The sequence below is a fragment of the Aquarana catesbeiana genome, linkage group LG03 (assembly GCF_042186555.1).
Source record: "Aquarana catesbeiana isolate 2022-GZ linkage group LG03, ASM4218655v1, whole genome shotgun sequence".
NCBI lineage: Eukaryota > Metazoa > Chordata > Amphibia > Anura > Ranidae > Aquarana > Aquarana catesbeiana.
This window is the reverse complement of record NC_133326.1, coordinates 179,268,500-179,288,041: the sequence shown is the minus strand read 5'-3', so window position 1 is coordinate 179,288,041 and position 19,542 is coordinate 179,268,500. Positions and strand designations below refer to the sequence as shown.

Genomic DNA, 19,542 nt, shown 5'->3' with positions numbered 1-19,542 from the left:
CCTTGTTTACTCCCGATCAAGTTGTCTGCATTGATGAGTCCCTGATTACGTTTTCTGGCCACTTGTCTTTCAAACAGTTTCTTGCCAGCAAGCGGGCCAGATATGGGGTCAAGATGTATAAGCTCTATGACAGGGCCACAGGCTATACATATAATTTTATGGTTTACGAGGGAAGAGATAGTCACGTAGAGCCGGAGAACTGCCCAGACTACATAGGGAGCGCTGGTAAGATTGTGACTTGGTGTCACCCTTATTCAGAAAGGGGTACCACTTGTATGTGGACAATTATTACATAAGCGTGCCACTTTTTAGCCACTTGTTTGATCATGGAATTGGTGCATGTGGCACCATGCGATCTTACCCCAGCAGCTTGTAGATTCCCGGGCTTACCCCAGCAGCTTGTAGATTCCCGTCTTAGGCTGGGGGAGAGAGCCTGCTTGAAGTGTAATAATTTGGTCACTGTGAAGTGGAGGGATAATCGGAATGTTTTCGTTCTGTCCTCCCTTCACGCAAACACGACGGTCCAAATTCCTACGGTGACTGGTGTTGTGGAGAAACCCCTCTGTGTCCAGGAATATAACCTTAATATGGGAGGCGTGGACCTCAACGACCAGTTGTTGGCGCGTACCTAGTTGCCTGTAAGGCCAGACGCTGGTACAAAAAAGTGTCTGTATACTCATTTCAATTGGCTCTGCTGAATGCTTATGTGCTATACAAAGCTTCAAGATGAACTGGATCCTTCCTTAAATTCCAAGTAGAGATCATCACAGCCCTTCTGTTTACAGACGGTGCTGTGGCCCAACTGATCAATCCAAATGCAGTAAGCCGGCTGCATGAGAGGCATTTTCCGTATGTCCTCCCTGGTACCCCTACCCAACGAGCCCCCCAAAGAAAATGTTGTGTCTGTAGAAAGCGTGGATATAGGCGTAACACCCGCTGTTATTGTCCCTCCTGTCCTGACCATCCTGGTCTTTGCATTGGTGAATGTTTTGAACGCTACTACACACTAGTGGAGTTCAGAAGAACTGAAATCAAGACTCATCAGACCAGGCAACATTTTTCCAATCTTCTATTGTCCAATTTTGTTGAGTCTGTGCAAACTGTAGCCTCAGTTTCCTGTTCTTAGCTGACAAGAGTGGCAACTGGTGTGGTCTTTTGCTGCTGTAGCCCATCTGCTTCAAGGTTCAATGTGTTGTGCATTCAGCGATGGTTTTCTGCATACCTTGGTTGTAACAAGTGGTTGTTCGAGTTACTGTTGCCTTTCTATCATATGGAACCAGTATCCCCAGTCTCATCTGACCTCTGACATCAACAAGGCATTTTTGTCCACACAACTGACGCTCACTGGATATTTTCTCTGTTAACCCTAGAGCTGGTTGTGCATGAAAATCCCAGTAGATCAGCAGTTTTTAAAGTACTCAGACCAGTCCATCTGGCGCCAACAACCATGCCATGTTCAAAGTCACTTAAATCCCCTTTCTTCCCCATTTTTATGCTCGGTTTGAACTTCAGCAAGCCACCTTCACCACGTCTAGATACCTAAATGCATTGAGTTGCTGCCCTGTGATTGGCTGATTAGCAATTTGTGTTATCAAGCAATTGAACAGGTGTACCTAATAAAGTGGCCAGTGAGTGTATTTTCTCAATGTTAAAAAAAAAGGAGGACACAAAACATCATGCATGGCAGGTTTGGTGTACCTGCAAGTGTAAAAGTAAAGGCAGCCCTTAAAGTGAGAGTGCACTTTTTTGCTGTGCAAGTCTCTGTGCATTGTTTGGATGTATATATGACATATGGTGCATTTAAAAAAGGACATTGTTAATATGATAGGAAGAGTTTTGTGGCTGGAGGGGATTTCACTACCTGGGCAAGTCCCACATGTGCCCAAACAGAATTCATCACTTTGAGTTTCTACCTTGGATGGGTGAAAAGGTCATCTGGCAGCAATGAGTCCAGCTGTCCAATGGAAAGACAGCTCTTTGTGCAGTAAATGAGGAGCATGAGGCAAGTGCTGGTGCCTGTATTAACAAGGGTACAATTAAACCAGCTACGTTTTTGTGAATAATGTTACCTAATGATGACTTGGAGAATTCCTAGAGAACTTTGAATGGGTTGCTATGCAAGAGACATGGCACAAAGAACACTGGGCAGGGTACCGCCTGGAAGAACAACAGCATATCTATGTGATGGAACAAGATGGTACTAAATATGTCAAGTTAAAAGCAGAACGTTTGCTGACTATAACGTTCAGTAAGAAACTGCCACTTATATAACTGTGAATGTCAAAAAACCTCAGCTGAGGAAAAGCCATATCTTCTCTGACCACAGGTTGGTGTGTGTTGCCAAGAGATAAAGGCTCCAGAGAAGTTGTGGCTCAATGGTTTCAGAGAGGTGTGAGTGTGCTTCAGCATACAGGATGATGACACATTGAAGGCTCTAACGAAGCAGAAAGGTAAGCCAGGAAGCAAGTGTGCTGTAGCCAAATGTCCCCTGTCCCTGGATACAGCACAAGATAACCTAGCTAGCCCAAGCCTGTAGTTTCCCACCAAGTTTGTATAGGGAATGGGTCTGCATTCACCCAATGCAATGGTGGAATAGACCATAGGTGCATGTTGTGCTTGCTGCTGTTTCACTCTATAGTTGAATAGGTGAAATAGAACATCCAAAAGGAAAAGGGGAGTCAACTGAGTTGTCAAACATAACCCCAACATCCTCAAATGAAGAAGGTGAGACCTACAGGGGTAGCTGGAAACAATAAATGACTGGGGCTAATAAGTCAGTAATTAGAGAGACTGCCATCAATCTGTCGTGGTTATCTGCAGCTCATTGTGTGGGAGAAATCCTGAAGAATCTTTCAATAAAGAGAGGCCTGGAATTTACTAATAATTGACTATATCCAATGGGTTGGTAGTTTGGGCTTGAAGATGATCTGAGATATCAGAGAACACGAGAAACTGTGCATGTGCATCTGGGAGAGTACCAAAATTCTTAATAGCAGACATAAGGCCCTCTTTAATATGATAAAAATGTATCATTTAGATTTCCCTGGCTTGTTCCTGAAAATGTGAGGATACACCTTCCCTCAGTTTGGTTTCAATGTGGTCAGTGTGTTTTGGGATATTTGGGATTCAATATGAGAATGTGATTTTTGAAAATCAAATTGTATATCTTTGTGTAGGACAGTAGCATCTGTTTCAGTATTATAGCTGAAGCAGGTGATTCAGAAGCCTGAAGATCTGCTAGCAGGTTTCTATATCAGTGTAAGCTACTAATGACTGCTTCTTACTCACATGCCCTTTGATGTATTGAGACTGCAGAGGGTATGTGTCAGGTCTCTTAGACAAACCCTTCACCAGAGATATGGGGTCTGTATCACTTTGTGTTGCAGAGGAGAGTGGGACATGAGCAGAGCTCTCTGCTCAGGCTGCCATCTCTTCAGTGGCTTGCACCCCCCCCAACCACCACCATAAAGGGTGTTTTTAAACATTAGTCATAATCTCCTCATCCAAAAGCCTAGACTGATGTGCAAGATGGTGGCAGCAGCAGCTGCAAACAAACTGGCATCTCTAACACACGACAGTTGTTCCCATATTTTATTTATTTATTTTTTTAACAAAACTTCAATTCATACAAAATAAAATAAAATAATTTGGATGCCAACTAGATAACTCAGTAATTTCTACAATTCCAGAGAGGTTTTCAGAAACACTGCACTCTGGCATTGTGCCAAGTTTTCCCGTTACGTCTCTGCCTTTCCTCTCAGGCCACACATACATGGTCCTCCTTTATAAGGGACATTATCAATCTCCACCTTTGGCAGGTGACATTTGTTCCTTAAGCACAAAAGTGAGACCTAACAGCATGCTGTTGTTATTAAGAAGGCAGTTTAGTTAGTTCAGTTGTGAAGATGAAGTCAAATATTACAATGAAACCAGACTACTAAACTATATGTTACAACGGAGGAGACAGATTTGAAAACAAATTAGTTGTCATTTTCCAAGTGGCATTTCCAGTGGTGGTGGGGATGCCTGTGGAACATGTAAAGGAGAGGGAAGATGGAAACACACTAGCTAATAGCAGCAGACACATCCTCCTCCTATACTCTATAATTCTTCTTCAGACTTAACCTGTATAGATTCCTCAGTGGCAATGAAGACACTGGAAAAAATCATCCCAAAAGGTTCAAAAAGGGTCGTTTTCGATTTTAAAACTCCTTGGTATTATAAAACAGAAACTACAGCTCTTACATTAATATTATTTTCAAGAGGAGCTTCAGATGTGCTCTCAACAACGTTTAGCTTTAACTGACATCATTCAGTAAGCTATTCTCTGCAATTTGCACACAAAAGTTTAAATTTATATTTGCATGTGACCTACAAAGGGTGATGTATACCTAGAGAGATCGGTTGCATAGTATATTACTTCACCTAGTTACAAGTGGTGCATTAGTACACAATACCTCTGCTTGATGATTTGCCAATTTGTGGACAGATATTCACTGTCCAATTGAACTTTGGGTATAATTCTTGAGAATCAGATTAGAATTTTGATTCATTCAATTTTAAATGTTATTTTTATTGACTAACATAATTTACTAAAGATAATTTTGGACCTGTTAAATTCCTTCCTCGGGCATTATATAATATTTGCTAACAATAACTGAATGAGCTCCATGGCTAGTGAAAACTACATAGTATGTGAGCAAGAATAATTACTTAAAGCCCGATTCCAGGCACAATAATTTCCCCTAATTTAGATATGTTATTTTGTATTTAGTTTATTAGAAAGAATTGGAATCGTGCTAAAACTGACATGCAATTGGATATTCACCACTCAGCAATAAATCCCCAAATGCATATCATATCAATATACAAAGTGAATAAATGTGACCATATCAAAGTGACATCGCACCAAATAAATGATATAATAGGATATGAGAATAATGAGTAAATAGTCCATATATATAAATACTGTATTTATTGGCGTATAACACTCACTTTTTCACCATGAAAATTGGGTGCAAATAGCGTGTGCGTGTTATACGCCAATACTTCAATTTTAGCTGCCTCGGAGGGGACAGGGAGGGGGGCGGGACGAGCGCCATCAGATTACATACAGTGAGAAACTCCTGTTTACTTGGTGGCCTCTATAATAGGAAGTCCCGTCTCCTGGGCCGCCATTGGACCACTGTTCTGTCTATCTTAGGAGATTCTCACTGTATGTAATCTGTCTGCGCTCGTCCCGCCCCCCTCTCTGTCCCCTCTAGACTGCAGATGGGCATCGATCAGGCTGCACTGATGGTAATGGTGAGGCTGTTGCATTGATGGCACTTGTGAGGCAGCATTGATGTGGACTGATGAGGCTGCATTGATGTGGACTGATGAGGCTGCATTGATGGCACTTGTGAGGCTGCAGATGGGCATTGATCAGGCTGCATTGATGGCAATGGTGAGGCTGCAGATGGGCACTGACCCTTATTTTGCTTCAAAGTTCCTTATTTAAAATTTAAGTTTTTTTCCTGAAACTTCCCTCTTAAAATGAATGTGCGTGTTATACGCCTGTGCGTGTTATACGCCGATAAATACGGTAATTGAAATACAATGTGGAAATTAATATATGATTACAAATGTTGACCATAGATAGGCTTTCATTTATACACCCCTAATTTGTAGTGTGGTTTAATCTCTTCTGTACAGCAGTAATAGCTTGAAGCCTGCTGGCCATAGAAGATTATTATTATTATTATTATACTTGACTTATATAGCGCCAACAGTTTGCGCAGCGCTTTACAATGTAGAGGGGGGACAGCACAATACAGTTCAATACAGAAGGTACAGGAGGGCCCTGCTCGTGGAGCTTACATTCTAAAGGGAGGGGGTGGTGGTATAACAGGTAATAGCTGCGGGAGATTATTTGATGGGGGTGGCTCGGGTACAGTTCTTAGGTGGGTGTGGGATAGGCTTCCCTGAATAAATGAGTTTTCAGGGATCTCCTAAAGGTGGACAGGGTAGGGGCTGATCGGACTTACCGAGGCAGGGAGTTCCAGAGGATGGGAGAGGCTCTAGTGAAGTCCTCTAGGCGAGCATGGGAGGAGGTAACAAGGGAGCTAGAGAGCAGGAGGTCCCGGGAGGAGTGGAGGGGATGATTTTGGTCATATCTGCAGATGAGGTTGGTGATGTAGCTAGGGGCGATGTTGTGGATGGCCTTTTATGTTGTGTTTTTTTTTGGGGGGGGGGACAGCAGTCACGGATCGGTTGCTTCATTTCTTTTCAGTCAACAAGAACAGACAAGAAAGGTGGATGGAGGAATCCTCCCTATTGTGCCAATGTATTTTGATAGCTGGGCCCCTCCACTGTCAGAATACACTGATCAATAGATTGCAGCCAGCTGATCGGCCAAATGGTGAGGCTGTTGCATTGATGGCACTTGTGAGGCAGCATTGATGTGGACTGATGAGGCTGCATTGATGTGGACTGATGAGGCTGCATTGATGGCACTTGTGAGGCTGCAGATGGGCATTGATCAGGCTGCATTGATGGCAATGGTGAGGCTGCAGATGGGCACTGACCCTTATTTTGCTTCAAAGTTCCTTATTTAAAATTTAAGTTTTTTTCCTGAAACTTCCCTCTTAAAATGAATGTGCGTGTTATACGCCTGTGCGTGTTATACGCCGATAAATACGGTAACTGAATCACCAATGTGAAAGTAAAGAGTCCATGAAGGGCTAAATGGCCTCTGCTGTAAATAAAAATAGTGCCCGATCCACCACCACAATTAGACAATGGCCGCTTACCAGAGACTCATGATCCCCCACTACAGAGGATCAGAGAAAGCTTGAAAGGGATGAATTCTCCAGACCTCCGGACCACGGCCGATAAACCAGAATCCTTGGGATATCCTGGCACAACCAGGGCATTGTTATCGAGGCATAAACACTCAAACTGGCACGTTTTGGACATCAACCCGCATTTAGGATGAATGCACCATAAAGAATATAAAAGCTCCAATAGTGTAAAACCATTAACCTTTATTAAAATAAATATCAATAATTGCACTCACATGATGGTAGTAAGGTAAGTGCCTAAAGTGTCCGGAGCACCGGCCGGTAAGCTCGCGGACAAAACCCGTCCTGCTGGTAACCACAACAGCGATGAGAGGTGACGCAAGCACGTCGCTCCTCCCTACGCATTTCGTAATAGAGTTACTTCATCCAGGGGCACGAGCATTTACAGCGGAGGTCATTTAGCCCTTCATGGACTCTTTACTTTCACATTGGTGATTCAGTTATTTATATATATGGACTCATGTGTATTTACTCATTATTCTCATTTTATGTGTTTATATCCTATTATATCATGTATTTGGTGCTATGTCACTTTGATATGTTCACTTTTTTCACTTTGTATATTGATATGATATGCATTTGGTGATTTATTGCTGAGTGGTGAATATCCAATTGCATGTCAGTTTTAGCGCAATTCCAATTCTTTCTAATTTACTATTTCTGTGTTTGTGGTACCCAGAGGAATTGCCGCTTCTTATTTTGCAGATTTTTTAGTTTTGATGTTTGTTGTGTGTATCACCAGAGCGCAGTTTCTTTTTTTCTTTTCTCTATTTTGTATTTAGCTCTTTTGTAAAGCAGTTAACAGCAGACAAAGTGCCCAAAGAGAGTTTTTTGTAGAAGGCTGGAAAATTAGAGCTCCTGCTTGAGGCATCAATGCTGCAGGTCCCATAGACACCCATGCTAGTATTGTGTCTCTGCCTTCCTCCCGTTCACAATATCAGTGGGGGTGTTTATATGACTGGCAGAGCTAATGTCCAGAGAGGGTCAGACATACAGTGGGAGCTGTACTATTCTGGCCCATTGAAGAACTTTGACTTATAATTTACAAATAGAGTGGAAGGATGTTGGGGTTATTATTATTATTATACAGGATTTATATAGCGCCAACAGTTTACACAGCACTTTACAACTTAAGCTATTCCCACTACTATAATACATATATGCAGTGGCATGGCAGATGGGCTTTAATGCCCACATGCTGCATATGTGTATCCATGAGGAGGTGGTGTGCTGAGGTTGTGTGATGCCTCCCAATCCTGGAGTTAAGACCCACATAAAGTATGGAAAGGGGTTAAACATTATTATAATTAAATGCATGTTCTGAAAGATTACCAGAACTTCCATCTCCACTGCAGAAGGACTGCTAGCAGGTCAAGTTTTTTAGGATTATATAACTTTCCATGGATAAAATATAAGAGAGAGGAGAGAAATAGCAACAGCTGTTGCCACTGAAGAAAATCCTGTGAAGCTAAACTCTAAAAAATACCAATGGTTCATGGTAAGGCTTCTTTAGCCTAAAACAGCTAATAACAAATAATTAGGGCAATCAAATGAAATCAAAGTTTCTAATAATGAGTTAACTATGTCAAATATCTGATTTCCTTCTGAATTCTGAATGCTTTAATAGTCTTTAAAGTAGGATTCCGGATCCCTAAAATTATTTAAAATAAAACACATCATTGCTAAAAACTTCAGTTTGCAAAATTATCTTATGGTAATGCTTTTAAAAATGAATCTACCTAACTATAATTTAAATTATGTTATTAATATAACTATATACAAGTTTACATTTATCTGATAAAAAAATATGTTCAAGGAGCACCAAATAAATAATGGTTGGTAATAGAGTTAAGCCTCATACACACGATCGGATTTTCCGATGGGAATTGTATGATGACAAGCTGGTGGTGGAAAATCTGACCGTTTGTACGCTCCATCATACAATTTTTAGTCAACTTTCCGTGGACAAATGTTGGATGGCAGGTTTATAAAGTTTCCGCGGACAAATGTCTGTTGTCGGATTTTCCGAGCTTGTGTACACAAGTCTGTCAGACAAAAGTCCAAAGTACAAACACGCATGCTCGGAAGCAAGGATGAGCCATCTTGTAAACTAGCATTCATAATGGAGAATTAACATTCGTGACACGACAAATTATGCAATCTAGAAATGTAGCGCACATTCTCTTTTTCTTTAACCACTTCAGCCCCGGAAGATTTGGCTGCTGAATGACCAGGCTATTTTTTGCGATTCGGCACTGCGTTGCTTTAACTGACAATTGCGCGGTCCTGCAAGGTTGCACCCAAACAAAATTGACGTCCTTTTTTCCCACAAATAGAGCTTTCTTTTGGTGGTATTTGATCGCCTCTGCGGCTTTTATTTTTTGCGCTATAAACAAAAAAATATTTTGTACTGTTTGCTATAATAAATATCACCATATTTTTTTTTTTAAAAGCAAATTTTTTTCTCAGTTTAGGCTGATATGTATTCTTCTACATATTTTTGGTAAAAAAAATCATGTATATTGATTGGTTTGAGCAAAAGTTATAGCGTATACAAAATAGGGGATAGATTTATAGCATTTTTATTATTATTTTTTTTTACTAGAAATGGTGGCGATCTGTGATTTTTATCGGTACTGTGACATTATGGCAGACACATAGGACACTTTTGACACATTTTTGGGACCATTGGAATTTATACAGCGATCAGTGCTATAAAAATGCACTGATTACTGTAAAAATGTCACTGGCAGGTAAGGGGTTAACACTAGGGGGCGATCAAGGGGTTAACTGTGTTCCCTACTATGTCTTTCTAACTGAAGGGGGATGGGACTAACTAGAGGAAGTGACAGATCGTGGTTCCTAGCTAATAGGAACACACGATCTGTCACTCCTCTCAGAACAGAACAGGGATTTGTGTGTTTATACACACATTTCCCTGTTCTGCCTTTCGTGCTCATGATCGCTCGTGACCGGCGGTCATCGCGACCATCGGCCATGAGCATCGGCACCCCCACAGTGCAGCGGGTGTGTGTCCCTGCTATCCAGATCCCGTGAGCCGACGTAAAGCTACGACAGTTCACAGGATTGTGCCGACTTGCCACAGTAAAATGACGGCGGCTGGTCCGCAAGGGGTTAATGTGATAATAATGAAGCTGCTTTGCTGGTGATACTGATGGAGTTCTGCCAAAGGTATTGTCAAAGGCTTTTTTTTTTCTAGTGATATCAAGAATAATATTTATAATTTTTTTTATTTTTTTGGGCAAGTTACCAAAACACCATTATCCCCTAGTTTTTAAGATCAAATATACAACTATGTTGGTTTCCCTTGTTAATTTTACATTGTATTTTTTAAAATGTAACTGCTTACTCCCAAACTGTCATTTGAAGCAAAACACATAGCCAAGTATTATTCTCCACAGTGTTTTATTGTGCATTAAAAAAAAGAAAACAAATAAAATTAAACATGCTATCTGCGAATAGAACTTAACCAAAAAGTGCATTCTATGCATCCAAAAAATATAGAAAATATACCAAATCAAATCATTATTCAACCAAAAAATAAAAAAAGCCTCATGCATGTGTCCTGCTTCTTAATATAGGGGGTCAACAATGCCAAGAGTTGGTGAAACAGGGGTCTGTCATCAGAAGATAATTCTCCTGGAGCTCCCGCAGCAAAGGCATATGACATAATTGGTCACGATTAATAAAGCAACCAATTTTTGGTCCAAGAAATCCTCCTCCTCCTGTTCCTGGACTTGGTTGGGTCAAAGCAATAACTCCAAGGCCAATAATAAATAACACATTATCTCCTCCGATTCAACAGCATGGATGGTTGACAAACGGCTGTTAAGAAAAAAACTGAAAAGCGCAAAATGAAAAGCGCAAAATGGAAAGCGGGAATCAACACTCACCAAACTTCTACTAACATGAAATTAGCAGAAGGAGCACAAAGGGTGGCGCCTGACAATTGAACTTCCTCTTTATCGGCTCGTTCTACGTCAAGTATGTCACTATGTTTGTGTTTGTTGGCTGACAATTGTGTGCCGTTTGTATGCAAGACAAGTTCCTGGTCAACGCCCTTTGGACAAAAGTCTGAGGCTTTCTCTGCAGAAAATCCGATCGTGTGTACAAGGCTTTAGACTCTTCTACTATAAAATCTCCCTTGCAAGTTTCTAATGGGTTCATGACATAATATCCATTAACAAAAAAATATATTTTTGCTATGTGATTTCTGTATCATCTAGCATTATGCTATTTCATCAGCACTGCATTATTCAGATTGAATGATGAGACATTCTTTAGTGCCTACCAGTCCGAGCTACTGAACAATGAAAATACATTTGGCTGCAGATGTCATTCATTTCTATTCTAAGAAATGTGTGTTCTGAAAATAAGTAACCTTGGAATAAAAGCTGCTACATAGTTACATACAATGTATCTTGTGCAGAAAAGCAAAGACACAATGAAATTATCATGGCTAAATGTTCCTTAGATACATATTCAATAGAATAATGGTTAGAACACTTTGCATAATGAAAGAAAAAAAATTATTTTGCAAACACCAAAAACGAAATAAAAAGAAAAAAACAACTTGGTTATTACATGCTTTATTAAGACCTATTAGAAAGTAAATTACTTGTAGCCTTTAAAAATATAAATTGAACTAAATATGGTACCAATAACACTTACTGAGTAAGCATTTTATTTCTTTACATTCATTTTTTTTACATTCCTACACTAACCTTTAATGTATTGCTAGATGCACTGGGGGTGATTTACAAACAAACTTTTCACTTTGCATGGGAAATTGCAGTTTGCAGGGGAATTATCCCAGGAGCTTAGTGAATAAGGTGAAGCTTTGCAGACCTGATCATCCAATCATGTGCAAGCAAATTTTTTTTTCCATTTTCCTTGTATGTGATTGGATATTCTTTGCAAACTGCCATTTTGCTATATTCACTAAGCTCTGGGGAAAATTCACCCTGCAAATTGCAACTTCCCTTTCTAAATGAATAGCCCTTTTGCCTTAATAAATCAACCCAATTATCTTATACTATCAGCCACTTGAGACATGCGCAGAAGGTCCTTCCCCCCACTGATCACATTTTTATCATTATGCAAACAGTTATTCATATTACAACATATTTAATAACAGTTGTAGAGTCTTGTACTATGTTAGCCATCAATCAATGCAGTAGGGGAAATTTATACAATACCTTTTATTGGCTAACTCAGGTTTATAAAGGTGCAAGCTTTCTAGAACCCTTACATTGCTTGTTAGGATTTATAAAATTAGGATGGGAATTTAATTGAATATATATATATATATATATATATATATATTTTTTTTTTTTTTTTAACATTATCAAAGTATAATTTAGACAGTCTCACAATACAAGTTTGTGCTCACTGACCTGTCAAGGTATAAACTGGGAAAAGTTACATTTAGGCATTACATAAGCATATAACAATTGGATGTTTTAATCGACAAGTGCATGACTGTCCAATAAGCTGTTTTTGTAGGTCTTATTCTTTAGTCAGTGATATATGCTCTAGATAACAATAAACTTTGTCTAGGCTAACCTAAGGATTAGAATCCAACTTGTGAGCAACAGATCATCAGATTTACCTCCGAATGGATTCATGTTAAGAAACCTTATTTATTAGAGTGTTATTCTCAGAAAAACACATAATTCTCTACAGTAACATTTAGTGTAGTTTATGTTACAAATAGCCATTTACTGCAAGTGCAAGATACATTCCTCTCTCAATGTGACACACAAGTCAAAATGTTAAAACAGCAATGACTTTGGTGGTTAAGCTTTGGGGCAATAAGTATTTCTCTAGGACGTTTATTTATGTAAGGAATTATTATTCACACACAGTAATAGTTTGCATTCAAGGTGTTGAAACATGACCCATTAGCTCTGGAAATGTGGCTATCATATTAATACCACTGAACAGCTCCTGCTAGTTACTTATTCTCTACTTGTCAGGGTAAACCAAAAAAAAATGTTTGCTTGGATTTCCCAGAGCCACAGAATAACTTTAAAATGATCTTCACTGCATCAGCCAAAGGAAGCCAGGCTTTAAATCACACAGTGCGCGGAGCAAGTCTTTGGACCTATCATTTACCACTTTGTGCAGTCAAAGCATATAACTGAATTATTTGGAAGGAATGGCAGTAATTCCCATATATTTGCACATTTATGAACAGCAGGCTCCTTTTTACATGCAAAGAGGTACACTTTCCTGTAGATGAAATTAAAATTAAGATGAGAATGCTTGACATATTAACCCTTGGTGATTTATACTGGCGTGGTATGACTCACGTGCTGCAAGTTACCGAGAAACAAATGCATCTGTATAATTAAAATCTCTGCACTTAAGCGGTTCTGCACATTAATATTTAAGCCTCTTGTTCGTCAAGACTTTAGCATGAATCCTGATACAGCTGATTAAGTCACAGTGTCATTTTCCTGCCTGCACTGGCAAGAAAGTATATCCTAATCTTTTAGCTGTGACCATGAATAATGATAGGTAAGGTTCTGCTAACAACATGATTGGTAGTGCCACTTTTATTTTTATCTTAATTCTCAAGATGGATGTAAGCAATTGGAAGACTGCATGTCAGGAACGCATACAATTGAGATATTTGGGGATTGCATCTTGATGTCTTTACATCAGTCTTATTTAAAGGGGCTGAAGCAGCGTGTTTGTCCCTCATCTCTCTTCTGTGTCATTTAAAATGAAAACATCTTTATTCTATATTTGAGAGGTATGAAATACCAAAAAGGCAGGTAACTGATGCCTTTCCATGCTACAGATGATACAGAATGTCGTAGATGTGCTTAATTTAGTTGGTGTCATTTTTCATTCTTTCTTGTATTTTGAACACCCTAAATGCAGATAGACAGAGCATTTATAATAGTCAGGATTTAGGAGAACTAATTATCTAAAAATTTCTTGTGGGGTTTTGATTTGAATGCTAATAATGTCAAGGTAAAATAACTGTTCTCTGTACCACTACTACTTTTGTGTCATCCTGTGAATGCAGGGCACCATGGTCCTGCACTAAGGAGGAGTCACCATGGTGCCCTGCATTCACAGTGTTATTAAGAATCTTGGATTGAGCCTGGAGAAGAGGTGATGATGTCACTTAATGCAAACAATTTCATTGGGATGATGGAAACTCCCTGTGGTGCCTAGCAAAGATGGCCTACTTAACTTCAGTATTTGAGATGTTTCAGAAGAACAAAACTGTCAAGAATTAACATTTCCTGAACTTTGTCATTGGAGGCTTAGCAGAACAGGAGGATGTGTGCCTAAATTGAGGTTTACATTTGATGAAATCTTCAGATTCTTGATGCAGCAGGGTTGGAGAGAGGCATCCTACTCTCTGAGGACACTAAATCAGGTTGGACAGGTGTTTGCAGGCAGTGTTGCCACTAAGAGGGCCTGTGCATTTTAATTTGCCTAGTGCCCAAGCTCCTAGAGACCTAATATACACAGAGTTCTAAAGACAGCTAGGGGTTTTTTTTTTATATTTTATTATAGTTAATTTCTCCAAATGTTGTACTTCCGCTCTATATTATTCACTACCCTCTGTTGCATAGCAGAACATCATTGCTGGTCAGTTTGTTTTTGTATTTTTTTACAAACACAAAGATAAAATTGAACATGTGAAAATGCAATGGCAGACATTTTCAATTATTTAAAAAATGAATTTTCTGGGAGCAACATATTCCTTTTTCTAGGTAGAACTCTACTTCTGGATGCTTACTTAGCAAAGTAGACATTATCTATGTATTTTTGTATAGTACAGGAACACAACAGTTTTTCAGCCTGCAAAATCGTATACATGCTCCCTTTTAAAGTGGAACTATAGGCAAAACTTTTTTTATAAAACAACACATTAATAGCAAATGAATCTCTAATTGCTTGCTTAGTCTATGAAAGCTAAACCTGAAACCTAGCAAGGTCACTTTTGAACCATATCAGTTTAATTAGAAAACACATCAGTCTCTAAAGTAGAGGTATTGAATTACAATTCAAGGAGGGCCAGTCAGTAAAATGTTCCTCCAACAGAGGTCCAAATATCATGTTTGCGTTATGACTTATGTTTTTTTTTCATTCTGGGCCATAACACAAACACGATATTTGGACCTCTGCTGGAGGAAAATTTTTCTGACCGGCCCTTCTTGAATTTTAATCTGATACCTCTTCTTTACAGGCTGACATGTGTTTTCTAATTAAACTGATAGGGTTCAAAGGTGACCTTGCTAGGTTTCAGGTTTAGCTTTCATAGACTAAGCAAGCAATTAGAGATTCATTTGCTATTAATGTATTGTTTTGAAGATATCATAATTGTTTTTACCAGGGGATTCAAAGAGCAGAAATGTCCTTAGATGTTCTTTTTTTAATATAACAGAGTGGAGTTCCATCCCTTACTAAAAGCTAATGGAAAGGTTTTCTGCACTGACAGGTACAACTGAAGTGACCTTGCTTCATCTTCAGTTTCCCTAAATATCCTCTATATAAGGAAAATCATCTATTACATGGATTCAAATTCAATGTTTCTTCCATGTCATATTGTGTTTTCCCTGGAAGCCTTGGTTTCCTCTCACAGTCCAAAATTAAAGGAGTACTAAAGAGAGTATGGACAATTGACTTTGCTAGAGACATTAAATTGTGAACCCACTGCAAATGGTTCTAGGTACTGTAATGTCAGCACCTCCAATATATTTTATATCATATTTTGTATTTACGATTTAACTTCACTTACCATCAGGACAATAATCATGGGAGAATTGTCCAATGTGGACACAGTTGAAAAACACAAATTTAATTTAATAGAGTGTAAAGGGTTAGAACCGCTAATATTGTTATTACTGCTGATTATGCCATTGTGTAGGGACAACCCACCTCTTGCTCTAACAGCATTTTTAACTTTTCCCCTTTTTATTCAAAACCATGGAAAAACTGGCTGGCGTAAATATATGATAAGATTACATGAAGGCAGTACAGAATAAAAAAAAAAAGTTTCAGTGAAATGGTTAAGTTTTAATTAGCACAACATGATTTGGGATAAAAAAGAGAAATAGGCATCACCACAGAGATACTTACAGCAGCAACATTTACAAAATCGTCATCTGAGAGGGTTTCCAACATCTCAGTCACAGAGGTTCTTATCAACTTCAATGTCAGCCCACTGACACTTCCGCTTCTGTAAAAAGAGACATAAAAATTTACAGGGTTTGCAAAAATAAATCTGCCTGAAATATATTAATAATTTTCAGGTCCGGTGTCAATGAAATTAATTGGAAAACTATCCAGTTATCCATGTCCACCCCTTCTTCCTTCTTCAGATAATAGGCATTTTAAGAGATCTAAATGGCAGCTTGTCTGCTTCAGGGCAAAGCTCAAACAGGGGAGATTGCAAATGCTGATGAAACACATTGCAGTTATATAAAAGTATTTCAATCCATTTAAAGCATCAGATGCAATCTATTCCATCAAAGCGACAAACAAGAGAATAGATTTTTTTACTACAAAGCAATCTACTAGACACATCAAGCTTGATGTTTTCTCCCCTGACATTAACCTAACAAAGAGCCCTCTGTGGAAACCCAGAGATGCTTTTAATGGACTGAATCTCTCACTTTTCACTCAGTATATACAACTCTAAATAAATGCCAAAAGAACATATGTACTACCAGGGAATGAGATCAATTAGGAGGAAAAATGTTTTTTTTTTTGCCTGGACTGGAGATATTTTGTGTTTTTTGGGGAGGATGTTTTGTTGTTGTAAAATGACATTGTTCTCTGAGCAAAACAGGTTTAGCACAAGTGTAAATTTAATATATTTAGATAAAAAGAAATAGAAATGTTTACTAGTTCATACTGCCCCTTGTGAACATTGATATCTTTTTTTCATTGATTTACTATAAAGGCAGAGAATCTACACTTAGTAATGTGAAGCTTTGATCATCCAATCAAGTGCAAAGCAAAAATCTTGTTTTTGTAAAAATTTGCCTGCATATGATAGACTATTCAAAGTGAATACAGCATCACTTTGCTAAATGAACATTCACTAAAACAGCAAAAAGAGAAAGGTCTGGTGTCGCCAGTGACACACCTCCATCCCTGAAATATGCAATAAAACAGAAAATTCACCCTGGGACTTTGAGTGAGGTGGGCATAGTTTAGCCAATAAACGTAGCAGCAGTAAATACAGTATAATATGTATTCAAGTAGAAATAATGCATTCATTAACATCACCAATACATGTCAGTTCATAAGGGATACATATAAATAAATAGTGGTACATAAATGTATTAGCAATCATATAACACACAGGCATCTAGTGTACCCGATGTGTTTCGCGAGACCCAGCTCGCTCTTCAGGGGTGGATGCGTGTAAAATGTAGAATATAAATAGGATGTATAGCATAATATTGATTATATAGGCACAGGGTAAGAGGGGCCTTGATATAAGGAACCCCATACTTACCATTGAACAAGACCAAAACAGCGGATGTACAGCTCCCAGAAGGTGGCAGCAGGTGTCTTGCCAGGGAGATGAGGAGGCGGAGCCAGACAAAACCCCAAGGGCCAAATGGAGGGCAAGCACGGCATGGATCAAAAATGTGTATCCCTAGAGGTCTCACTTTGTCCATGGAAGATATTGGCTGTAAACATGAATATGCATGTCTAAAGTAACAGAGTAAGGTCAGTATATGATAACATATATGTGTCTATGTATGAATGAAAGGCCTGAGCCAAAGATGGTAAGGACATGGAGACTGTAGAGGGGAGTGGTAAAGAGATACCAAAAGGTAACAAGAGTGAGAGTGAAGAATGGCAGAAGAGCAAAGAAAGAAAAGAAAGTAAAAAATGAGATGAAATGCAAGTTTGTAATGAAACCTGTAATGTCAAACACAGGCTTGGAATGGGTGCTTAGAGCAGAGTAAGCCACGTGAAAACATGTGAGTATACCTGAATGCAGTGAATATGTAGATGTATGAGTAGTAAGTCACAGCAAGCGACTTCCACAGGTATGACTATCCTCAGTGAAAAGAACAGAGAAATCCATGCCATGCTGAACCTCTGATATATATCCCCAGAAGAGCTTGAGAGGCTCCTCCCCCAATGCCATGTGTGGATAACTGACACATGAGCGCTTGAGGCACCCACCATCATCAGGAGGTGCGCAGGCGCAGACACTCTCCTAAATCATCCAGATGACACAATACATGCAGCCACACTGGCGCTGCAGGATCGCGGACATCATGTGACTGGCGCATATACATGGCGCCGATTTGTGGGTGGCCCCACCCGCTCAAAAAACAGGCGGGGACAGTGGGAGACAAGAAACCTCCTTTGATACAGGTTTCATTACACACTTGCATTTCATCTCATTTTTTAATTTCTTTTCTTTCCTTGCTCTTATGCCATTTCTTCACTCTCACTCTTGTTAGCTTTTGGTATCTTTTTACCACTCCCCCTACAGTCTCCATGTCCTTACCATCTTTAGCTCAGGCCTTTCGTTCATACATAAACACATATATGTTATGATATACTGGCCTTACTCTGTTACTTTAGATTGTCTGACATGCATATTCATGTTTACAGCCAATATCTTCCATGGACAAAGTGAGACCTCTAGGGATACACATTTTCTATCCATGCCATGCTTGCCCTCCGTTTGGCCCTTGGTAGGGTTTTGTCTGGCTCCGCCTCCTCAGCTCCCTGGCGAGACACCTGCTGCCACCTTCTGGGAGCTGTACATCCGGTGTTTTGGTCTTGTTCAGTGGTGAGTATGGGGTTCCTTGCATCAAGACCCCTCTTACCCTGTGCCTATATAATCAATATTACGCTATACATCCAATTTATATTTTTTCATTCTAGCTACATTTTACACACATCCACCCCTGAAGAGCGAGCTGGGTCTTCTGAAACACATCGGGTACACTAGATGCCTGTGTGTTATATGATTGCTAATATATTTATGTACCACTATTTATTTATATGTATCCTTTATGAATTAGCATGTGTTGATGACATCAATGCATGCACTATTTCTAGATTTTATACTGTATTTACTGCTGCTACATTTAGTGGCTAAACTGTGCCCACCTCACTCAAAGTCCCAGGGTGAATTTTCTGTTTTATTGTATATATCAGGGATGGAGGTGTGTCACTGGCGACACCAGACCTTTCTCTTTTTGCTATTTTAGTGAATGTTCACTTAGCAAAGTGATGCTGTATTCACTTTGAATATGCAGGCAAATTTTTACAAAAAAAGATTTTTGCTTTGCACTTGATTGGATGACCAGAGCTTCACATTGCTAAGCGTACAATCTCTGCCTTTATAGAAAATCAATGAAAAAAAAGATATCAATGTTCACAAGGGGAAGTATGAACTAGTAAACATTTCTATTCCTTTTTATCTAAATATATTAAATTTACACTTGTGCTAAACCTGTTTTGTTCAGAGAACAATGTCATTTTACAATGTCATTTTTTCTAGGTACATTTTACATGCATCCACCCCTGAAGAGCGAGATAGGTCTTGCAAAATGCATTGGGTACACTAGATGCCTGTGTGTTATATGATTGCTATTATAATTATTATGCAATTTTTTGGGTTTGTATACAATTATTTATTGACTTTTTTGTTTCCGTATTTTATTTT

General features: G+C 39.1%; 1 protein-coding gene across 5 annotated transcripts in view; it reads right to left on the bottom strand.

The window, feature by feature from the left end:
- CACNA2D1 (calcium voltage-gated channel auxiliary subunit alpha2delta 1) overlaps positions 1-19,542 on the bottom strand; it is a 936,653-nt gene that overhangs the window by 266,646 nt on the left and 650,465 nt on the right. For all 5 annotated transcript variants that reach the window (XM_073619561.1, XM_073619559.1, XM_073619560.1 and 2 more), the window contains one exon: positions 15,972-16,071. In XM_073619561.1, coding sequence (XP_073475662.1) covers positions 15,972-16,071 — 100 coding nt within the window. The remainder of the gene's footprint in view (positions 1-15,971; positions 16,072-19,542) is intronic.